General features: G+C 36.6%; 2 protein-coding genes across 2 annotated transcripts; one reads left to right on the top strand and one right to left on the bottom strand.

The window, feature by feature from the left end:
• Positions 1 to 309: 309 nt before the first annotated feature.
• Positions 310 to 3,668, top strand: Pis (phosphatidylinositol synthase). The gene is made up of 4 exons (XM_018451490.1): positions 310 to 719; positions 1,206 to 1,494; positions 2,550 to 2,713; positions 2,783 to 3,668. Exons 1-4 carry the CDS (start codon positions 674 to 676, stop codon positions 2,935 to 2,937), a joined length of 654 nt encoding a protein of 217 aa, XP_018306992.1. The 5' UTR covers positions 310 to 673; the 3' UTR covers positions 2,938 to 3,668.
• Positions 3,669 to 4,590: 922 nt separating this feature from the next.
• On the bottom strand, positions 4,591 to 7,992 carry LOC108724874 (leucine-rich repeat-containing protein 47). The gene is made up of 4 exons (XM_018451557.1): positions 7,319 to 7,992; positions 6,730 to 7,197; positions 6,325 to 6,652; positions 4,591 to 5,891 (listed from the first exon to the last, which is right to left on the bottom strand). The coding sequence occupies exons 1-4, from the start codon at positions 7,905 to 7,907 to the stop codon at positions 5,687 to 5,689; spliced, it is 1,590 nt and encodes a 529-aa protein (XP_018307059.1). The 5' UTR covers positions 7,908 to 7,992; the 3' UTR covers positions 4,591 to 5,686.
• Between the last annotated feature and the right edge of the window lie 3,202 nt (positions 7,993 to 11,194).

Genomic DNA, 11,194 nt, shown 5'->3' with positions numbered 1-11,194 from the left:
TAACATACACTCTTTAAAGTGAAATAAATATACGTTTGATATATATTTGGCAAAAATAAGGAGGTATAAATCCATATTATTAAATTACTTGATAATTTAATCATTTTATCGAATCCAAGTATAGAGAATGCAGGACAATGATATGACCTGCGTTTTTCAAATATCAAAGGTCTGTTTTTTACAGCTGAACCATAATATATAACATACAGTCTTTAAAGTGAAATAAATATACGTTTGATATACATATATTTGGCAAAAGCAAGGAAGTAAATTCTAGTCCACAATGCAGCAATAAAAAACAAACCTCAAGTCAAGTACAGGCAAAAGTGCACGTGGCGCGTGCAGGATTAGTCACGGCCATGGATTTTTGCAGGCAGTACGCGTCACCGCAGGTCGATACATCTCGAAGTCGCACGAATACGATACCGCTCGATGCCGACACTTTGTTCCCGTTGCTGTCGGCCGCCAGCTGTATCCGGATCGACGCTCGTGATACCGGGAGACAGAAAGAGAAAATCGTTCGTGCATTGACGATCCGTCAGGGTCCCGAGTGAAGTGTCTACGGCGAGTCAGCATCGAGATAATCCCTGACACGGGCCGGCAGTTCTAGATAAGTCATTATCTCGTAGATAGATATTCCCACGAGGAGATCTACGCCGCGGAGCACGCCGAAATGACCAAGTCGGAGAATATCTTTTTGTTCGTGCCGAATATCATCGGTAAATACCTAATCTCGAGATATTTTCCTTGTGAGATAATCACACTGACGAGTGCGACGTGTGGAACCATTATTTTTTATGCAATACGCAGTAAGACTGGGCAGGTATCGATGCCCGCCAAGATTCAATTGAATGAGACACAGGTGGCTGGAAATCGGATTTTCTCTCGACAAATCGTTCCATGTAATTCGAAGTAATTCAGTCGATGAGACGATCGTATAAAACTGCAAATCTTGCGGCTGTACGACGGCTTTTTAAGGTTGCATTGTATTGATTGAGTCAGCCGCTATTGTTTTATGTAACATTTATATCGGCCAGTCAATAATAATTTTCCTTGTAATTCTTTCAAAGTACTTAATTTCTATTTTCAGCTTCTGAAAGAGTAAATTTTGAATTATTTTCCGATTGATTATAATGATAAAACAGTAGTTAAAGTCATGTTTACGTACCAAACATAACAGAAAATATAATTATGCATTTCAACAGGTTTCGGCAGAGTGATTCTGGCATTGATTTCCTTCTACTTTATGTCTACCAACTACGTCATTGCATCATGGTGTTACGTGGTTAGCTCGTTGCTGGATGCTATAGACGGCCATGCGGCCAGGTATTACAATCAGAGCACCAAGTTTGGTGCGATCTTGGATCAGCTGACGGATAGAATCGGCACGATGTGTCTCATGGCTACATTGTGCCAATTCTATCGACCCTACACCTTCTGGTTTCAATTGAGCATGGCTATCGACATATCGTGCCACTGGATATATTTGCACACGTAAGAAATATCGTATAATACATTTATGCCCGTATTCATAGTCAGGCTTTATATTTAAGGCTTCCTTAAATATATCTTCAGATGCTCTACGAATTATTTCATTGGCTACTAGAGCATCTAAAGATAAATTTAAGGAAGCCTTAAGCACAAGGTCTGACTATGAATACGAGCCTTAGATTGTAATACATCAGTGCTGTCCAAAATCTGTTATTCTAAGCACTGGCTTGATATCAGCATTTACGTTTTTTACCTTCCTTTTCCTATTCTTTCTCTATTAAGAAAAAGGAAGTTAACAGGTGTAAATACTGATAGGTTAAGCCATTGTATAAAATTACAAATCTTAAACAGCACTCATAAACATAATAGGTGTAGACTGCGCATCGATCTTAGTTTCTGTGTTTTGTTGGAAACAATCAGGGCTGGGTAATCATTTAAAATGCCAAATATAAAATACTTAAAAAAATGTATTTAAAATGTAAAATGTTTTTCGAATCCACTTTATATGTAAAATGGGTAAATAGATATTTTAAATAGTTTTCAAATACAGAATGGTTTTCCTTACATACATTTTAATATACATTTTTTTAAGTATTTTACATTTAGCATTTTAAATAGAATTACATTTTAAATGGCATTTTAAATGCAAAAATACCCAGCCCTGGAAACAATTGAACATATCTCTCTTCAATTATCAGCTCTCTTCAGATGTTTTCTATTGCTGAGAACTAGTGTACACTTTTTAAAGTGAGATAGGTTTGTTTTTGATATTTTGTGAAAGCGAGAAAGAGAGTTGTAGTAGTTTAGTGCAGGAATAAAAAACAGACCTTTTAACTTGATACTTTAGAGAAAGAGAGCGATATGCTTCAAGCTAATGTTCCTATTATCGGAACTCTTCTTCAAACTACTTCACTCTTTCTAATCCAATAGCGACAACTTCATAGAAATGCACAGTCTGTTCTTATTACGTCTAAGATAGCACTGTATTACATGAATAATAATGTATGCGGCGTAAACTAGTAAAGAAATGTAATAATTGCCTTATCGAAATACATCAGGACTCTTCTGCAAGGAAAAACCAGTCATAAGTTTGTCGATATGTCTGAGAATCCGATCATGAGACTGTATTACACAAACCGTATGGTACTATTCTTCATGTGCGCTGGCAACGAAGCATTCTACGCTGGTCTGTACCTATTGCATTTTACCCCAGGACCAATTTGTAAGTAACATTGCAATACCATGTTTCTTTCTCAAATGTGAAAACGTATAATGACATTTTATCTTGCAGTTGCGGGTATGAGTCTGTACAGATTAATCGTGCACTTGACCTTCCCGATAGCATTTGTCAAAGCTGCTATCTCTCTATTACACGGATACGTGGCGTGCATCAATCTCAGCATCATTGACGTGAAAGAACGCCAAGAGCGGCTTAAAGTGAATTAAAAATCTCTCGCTCTCTCGACGCATTGTTTGCTAGTCAAGTTGAATGTGATCTACAATCTTCCTATTCTATAAATTGATACACGCATGTTTACATACTTCCATATATATTTTTAAGAAGCAGAAAGAACGTGTTTAAAAATGCGTGGTCAAAAGATGTCTTTCTTTAACTTATAGACCTATCTTGTAAGTTCGAACGACAATGATTTTTATCGCTATATATTATCCCAGATATAATGTATAGTAAAAAAGTTTAATGATAACACTCGTCAGAAGTTTAACGACAACACTCGTCAAAAGTTACAGAATAGGCCTATTAGTTGATGCGCAGGAAATATTATTCTTTAAAAATAACCTGAAGATAAATGGCCAAACTCTCTCATGTTAGAATATATGTGAAATGTATACTTTTATGAAAGAGGAGAGGAATTTATTTTTCAAGCACTAATAGTGACAAAGACCAAAATATTTCGTTACCAACATAGCATAGTTCGTAAGCTGCGTTCAGCAGAAAAACAATTTTGCAACTGCTGTAAAATTCTTTAATATGATTGGTCTTTCCTTTGGTTTCTCATTGAATCTAAATGTATAAATCGATCATATTAAAGAATTTTACAATACTTGCAAAACTGGTTTTTCTGCTAAACGCAGTCATAGTCTAGGTCCATAACCTTGCTTTAAGAGGCCGTAAGCTATAAAGCCTTAAGAAATTGACCAATCACAGTTGAATATGAGAAAAATAATCGACTGTGATTGGTCAATTTCTTACGGCTTTACGGCTCAGGGCCTCTTAAAATAAGGTTGTGGCCCTAGTTGCCCGTACATAGGCCCGTATTCATAGGGCGGTATTCATAATCCGTTCTTATTTCAAGATCGTCTTAAGTAATGTCTTAAAATGCTAATACGGCCTTCTGATTGGTTCGTGACATCTTAAGACTGTACTTACTCAAGTAAGACGGTCTTTAATATAAGAATCGACTATGAATACCGCCCATAGTCAGGCCTTATATTTAAGGTTTCCTTAAATTTATCTTCAGATGCTCTACGAATTATTTTATTGACTACTGAGCATCTAAAGATAAATTTAAGGAAGCCTAAAGTATAAGGTCTGACTATGAATACGGGCAATAGACTCGTTGTGTAGGATATCATTTATAGCATTTATTATACACTAGAACAGTAAGTTATTGATGTTCTACTTTCAAGATCTTGGATATGTAGAAATTACAGATTCCTATCGATATTCCTTATATCTTTTTATATTTTTCCAGTAGACAGTTTAGAGGACCTAACATATTCTTCGTGTAACACATTCTACATGTATACAGCAAAAATGATTTCGATGTATCACAATGTGTTGAATAAAACATAATTTTAACATTTCCTTGCTTAAGTTTATTACACTGAATTCTATGAATATCAAAATCAGCATATACAAGAGGACGAACTGTAATTGTATGAACATTATGCATACATCAGCTCCATTCAATTTGCAACATATGGTAAACAAAAATAATATTTAAAAAAAAACACTATACGCATAGTAGTCTCTTTTCAACTAGATATAAACTTTGTATAATACAAATTCAAAACAAGAGATATATTATCAATATATCGAACATGATAAGCAAAAATATTCTCAATTTGTGACGTAAAGTAATGTAAAGGAAAGGATAAGGGACCGTGTAGGATACGTTGGATATGTTGCAGAGAATAGCCGACATATTTCGTATTATCGCGCTCGTTCCGCACGGGGAGCCTGGCGACGATGTCACCGCGGGGACAATGACGCGCGTGACTATACCGTAATTGAGGCACCTGCCCATAAAAACAACGTTAATTATAAAACGTGACGGATAGTTTCGCAGGCGCGCGACCGGGCGCGCGATACGTTCAACGGGCCGCGTGTCCACTGTAGGGCTCGAGGCGAAATGACGGCGGAACGAAAAGGAAATTCGACACCGCGATGACACAGCGGGTGACTCCGGGCGAGAAGGTGGAAACGAACGTACTAACCTCAAACTTCTCGCTCCCCCGACGTGACCAGTCATAATTTCGGCGCCATATTATCACTTCAAACACTCGCGCATATCGAGGAAAGTTGGCCAACCTCTGTCGGAGCACCTTCTTCTTATCGCCGGGACACCATGAAGGGCGATCGTCGCGGCGAACGACCCGCGGGGACGCAGCGGAGGGTGTCGGTCAACGAACGTCGGGAGTTTCGAACGCGAACGCGGCACGCGTAGCAAAGTACAATATTTATAAAAACAGACGAGGATCCAGAGCACCGGCGCTCGTCGAGACGGCGCGATTCGGCAGCGAGACGGTAGCGCCACCATCGTCGCCGCTGGGTAGCTACCGCTGCGCCGGCCGATGTCCCTTCGCGACCATTCAAATCTGCGGATAACCGCCGCATCCTGTCACCGAACGCCTCTAATCGGCGCGATAAAACGAGCTGAACGCGCCCATCGCGTTCGGCTCACTTCCGCGATTACTTCGTTATGCTTCGTCACGCGATCTCGACATCTCTCACGACGAATACATTAGAAAAAAAATTAATTACTCTCCGGTTTAATAATTCTCACATCGAGTTTTCGAATTACGAGCGAATCAAAAATAAGGAGCTTCTCTATTTGACGAATCTATATTTCTCTCTTTTTCTTTTTCCTCTCTTTTTACGAAAAAAAAACTTTATTAAATTTTAAACTCATCTCCAGGTTGAGCAAAATTCCAACTGCTCTCCACATTCTCCTTATTCTCGTAATATAACGACAAGCTGTTCGCTAAGATTCAAATCTGCCCTTGAAGGATATACCAACTTTAGATTTCCTTGGGTGTCGACTACTTTAACTTGTTGAACCGTCAAGTTGTTACACTTGTTATCCGTATCCTTCGATTCTGCGGAATCGGTGAGACCCGAGACTATCAATTCCTTCAGAAATTGATCCAACACATTCCTGGGAATAAAAGAGTACAAGATGTTGTTAGAGAATTGGTCTCTTTTTTAAGTTTTTCATTTGTTGGTTAATTTGTACATTTAACCTGGTATTTTATTCAATATTGGTTAAATATTGGCTCAAGATTGATCTAATATTAATCCAATATATCTTTTATTCTACATTTAACAAAAATATTACTACTAGAATAGATTAATTTTAATCTTGCTTCAAGTAACTCTTTATCTTCTAGTTCTAAGAATTAAAAAAAGATAACAAATAAATTGAACTGATTGTGAGATTAATCTACATCGCTAGAAATGAGCACACAACCGGTTGATTTCTTAGTTTAAGACTTACTATATCTATCATGTATATTTCGGAACTTACAGTTAAAAAGAGTTGAGATATAGTGTATCGTTCAAACATTGTTACATATACATTAGAATCTCACCTGCAAATTGTGTGTGATATAGCACTAGTTACTTCCACAAGCATCTCTTGGGTGGCTACAGTCATTTTCGTTATATCACTGTTTGTGATGGGTGGAAACGAAATAACTTGCTGCGATTGGTCCAACAGACATGGGAATAAAGGTTTGCCTTCCAGCAGATATAGATACTTGTGTATTCCAGAATACACATTTCGTTTCTTCTCTTTACGTAAAGTCTCAGCTTCCATCTGCAACTTCTGAAATAGATCCGCGCCTGTGTACATCTTGTTGTACATTAGAGGCTTTATTTCAAATTCTGTGGGCACCTTCGCCGTATATGTGAGATCTCCTATGAGTAACAAAATGCATCTTGATAAAACATTAAAGCACAAATAATATAATTCTTATTAAATACTCGATATCTACCAGGTACAATGAGTTTCAAATCGTGAGTTGCTATTGTAGCTGCATTCCTTTTCTCACATATTCCATCGTGTAATCTTGTCTGCAGCTGAATAAACTTTTTGAAACTCTCCTCTGTGAAGTTTATATTTTTCACAGTACACGCAGCTATATAAGGCCTGATACTTTTCACGTGTTCTGTAATTTTTATCACTGGTGTGTCGTCCAGTACTTTCAAGATTTTTAATTTATGCGCCAAGCCGTCGACTACACTTTCACCTTCGGATACTTTCTGGCTCCTCTTCCCTTTCTTTGACGTATTATTTTCTGTCGTGGACAATTCACTTCTTGGGCAGTGCGATTTGACATAATCCAATACTTGCTTCGTGGAGCACTGATTAATTAATTTTGTTAGCCTCCTATCCGACAATTTATTCCCTTTCAGATACACCTCCTTCAGTTTAGTACAATCTGCTAATTCACTTGGTACAACTGCGTGTTATAATACAATTAAAGTATTACTTATCTTTGAATGTTTAATGATACTTAAGAATATTCAAGGACGAAATTCAACGAGAAACATACATATGGTATGGAAATAAAGTTGCATTACCAGAAATTAAGTTATCTGCTATATTTAAAATCTTCAATCCCTGCAGTCGGCTTACAGTAATTGGAATTTCCGTTATTTGATTGCCATTAACGTAAATCTCGAACAAATGTACGAGTTCTGTGTGACAAACGTCGGGAAAGGCCTCAAGGCGATTGTTCGATAGCTCTAGGCTGCTCAATTTCGTGCACAAAGTTAGCGACGGTACATCTCGTAGAAGATTCGAGGCAAGATTGATCGTGCTCAAATGGGGATGATCACCGAGTTCCCTCGGGAGAGAGGTCAACTTGTTCATCGAGCAATCGAGAACCTTCAGCTTGGCCAGTTTAGCTATCGCGCACGGTAACGTGACGATCTCGTTCGAGTGCAGCACCAAAGTCGCAAGATTCGCCAGCTTCTCGATCTCGTCCGGCACCTCCTGAAGACACGTATGCGTTATACTGAGATAATTTAAATTGTGGAGGTTAAACAAGTTCTTATCCAGGCCGGATAGTTTCATCAGTTCGGACACCGATGTGCCCGACAGCACCAGCTCGTGCCTGTTTTTCTCGGCCGCTTGTTTCACGACCTCCCATGAATCTTCGAGAGTCATTGTGGCAATTTCTCTTGTTTAAAATTTTATTCACTCTCGTGCAACCACAATGTAAACAGACAAGAAATATTTTGAGGTTATTCGTGTTTTGTAGGTCTGCTCATGATGCAATGCAAGCGGACTTTGCATTGCATCATGGGTTGGCTAAACTCGGCTAAACTCGATCGATTAATCGAATCTCATTTAAATTCAAAGCTCGATTGTTCTTTCGATTTTTTTCAAATTTACGAATTCAAAGAAATTTTGATCGTCTAATGTCCATTTCTATTTTAGGTAATTATTTAGAATGCCATACTCTCTCCACCTAAAATCTTAATAAAAATACACTCATTCGACGCGTTTTCACTCAAAATGAAAGAATCTGGCAAAAAAATGCGGCGGTCGGCCTCATGAACGGAGAGATATTAAGCGTTAAAGTTCGAGATTTTACAGGTTAAGATATCTGCCATCCCGATTCAATATAGCTATGTATATGTTCTGCTTTAATTACACAAATTCACTGCTTTAAAAACAATTTCTCTGCTTCACAAACACAAATTTACTACTTTAAAGACACAAATTCACTGCTTTAAAAATATAAATTCACTGCTTTAAGCACACAAATTCTTTGCATTAACAGTGAATTTATATTTTTAAAGCAGTGAATTTGTGTTTGTGAAGCAGAGAATTTGTTTTTAAAGCAGTGAATTTGTGTAATTAAAGCAGAATGTATACATAACGCTGTATCGAGTGGAGCCCAGTAAACGAGAATGAATTAAAATGGATTGAAATTTTTTTCTATCCGAATGCGTATTTTAAATAGCGAATACTTTTTTTTGGATTTAATTGGATTCAATTGGATGCAATTGGATTGAAAAACTGCATTTCCTATTCAAAATTTTGAATTGAACAGTATTCATAATGCACAGAAAACACTGATATTATTTTTAGATTGAAAAGCATAGATATGCTCTATGCAATTCTTATAAATGAATAAAAATGCATTCAGAATTGAAAAGCATTCATTTTAACATTCGTGAATCTATATTTCTGAAAATCTGAATCCATTTCAATCCATTCTCGTTTACTGGGAGATGACAGATATCTTAACCTCTAAAATATTAAATTTCAACGCTTAATATTTCGGTTCACGAGGCCGACCGCCGCATTTTTTGCCAGATTCTTTCAAATTTTGAGTGAAAACGCGTCGGACGAGTGTATTTTTATTAAGATTTTAGGAGTATGGTATTCTAAATAATTACCCTATTTTATATTCACAATGAGTGCGTTCGTAGAAACGTTATTCGCGCTATTTAACGCTACAAGTTGTTCGCAGAGTTGCAAATAGTGCTAACAAACAATCATGACGTCACTAATGGACTAATGGTACTAATGGACTAATGTGTTACATCATAACTGCGCATTCCTTCCGAGATAGTGTATTGGTAGCGTTAGCGTTTGCAAGCTCTGTGAACAGCACTGTTGTGAATTACTACGCGATCGAATGTTGTTTCAAGAACCGCTACAGATTATAAACTTTCCCTGAACCGTCCATAGGTTCCCCTGTATATTAAAAAATTCAGATTGCGTTATTCACTGCATCGCCCCCTACAGCACAAAGTTGCACAAAAGTTGCAGCAATATTGCAGAGATTTTGCAATGATGCTGCAAATTCTGTGCTGTACAAAGTAAGGTATATGCCTAAGGAAAACAAGAAGATCAAAATAATGTCAATTTGACATCATATTGACGAATTTATGTCATTTTTTGGTACACTGAGAGAAAACAAAATAGTTCCAGCAACTATAAATTTGGCAACTTTTGCAATTGAAGTACCTGTAACTAGTTTTACAAAGTAATAGAAACTAAAGTAGTGCTGAATATTATAAAAATATAGTCACGGTAATAAATTGTATGCACTATTAATTAGTAGTGAAGTAGTGACTCAACTACACATTGAGTTACTTGGACTTCATGCAAATAGATATAACAATTACATTTTTCTAGTTTAGACAAAAATTTTTAAAGGGTCGCTCAGTACGAGTAGTGCGCGGCTTTGTCACCAGAGGGACGTAGCGGAGTTCAGTTTTCCCTAAGAAGGAAACCACTCAGCTTACAATAAAAGGCGCAGCGTTGGTTTCAAACTTGGAAGACAAAAATAAATAAGAAATGCGTACACAAATTTGTAACTATGTATTATAAAGTTTTAATAACAACAATAAGTAAATTAAGTGAACTAAGAAAATATAGTAATATTAACCATTTATAAATTGTTTATATGGTTAATGTATTATATTTTCTTAGTTCACTTAATCTAGTATTCTTATTAGAATTTAATAATATGTATATAGTTGAGGCGCTATTTCACTACAAATTTATAGTTACTGATACGACTTTTTTCTCTGAGTGTAATGATAAAAATCTCGATCTCAGATGATCTAAGAATGACTTTATATATAAATGATTTTATATATAAATGACATTATATATGAATGACTTCATATGTATACAAGGTGATCCGAAATTCCCGCATTCGGAGTATAAAGTCATTCTTAGATCATCTGAGATCAAAATTTTTATCATGACCAAAAAATGATATAAATTCATCAATATGGCGTCAAATTGACATTACTTTGATTTTTTTGTTCTCCTTAGGATGTAATATGAATTTTAAATTTTCTCGTAGTGAATAACAAAACGCAATGTTAATTACAATCTCTATGATGGCTTGCAATAATGCTAGGCAAAAATCGCCAGTAACAAAATACCTCCGACCTACACATTTGTGATGAAATCAAATTGTGATGAAAAAAAAAACGCAAGTTAAGCTCGACAGACACTTTGAAAAATTAAAGATGATACTTACAGCAAGCAAGAATACGTTTTCACTCCGACCTGGCGGCATAAAGATTGCAATTGAGATTGTATTCTGTCTTCTATTATTCACTACGAGAAAATTTAAAATTCACGTTATGTATATTCTACGCGAAACTCTAAAAATTTAAATTATTAGAGAGAGAACAGTTTGGTCGGTGGTTGAGAATAGAATCCTCTACATTAATCTCGATGAATGTAAAACGCTATCAACACTATACGTTAAGGTCGTTCATGGAGGCTGCTAACGCTATCACGCTATTGGCTCCACGAACAGCGTTGGTAGCGTTTGCGTTTAGGGCGCACTGAAAAAAAGGATTGGTTGCTGCAGCAAATTAGATAGTAAAATATGACATAGCATTTTTAATTGGTTGCAGCAGCCAATTTTTGGTTGTGTTAGCCTATCGAAATCCTATACTGACATTGTGGATAGG

This window comes from Mycetomoellerius zeteki, unplaced genomic scaffold, assembly GCF_001594055.1.
Source record: "Mycetomoellerius zeteki isolate Tzet28-1 unplaced genomic scaffold, Tzet1.0 scaffold311, whole genome shotgun sequence".
Taxonomy (NCBI): domain Eukaryota; kingdom Metazoa; phylum Arthropoda; class Insecta; order Hymenoptera; family Formicidae; genus Mycetomoellerius; species Mycetomoellerius zeteki.
This window is presented reverse-complemented; position numbering and strand designations above follow the sequence as displayed.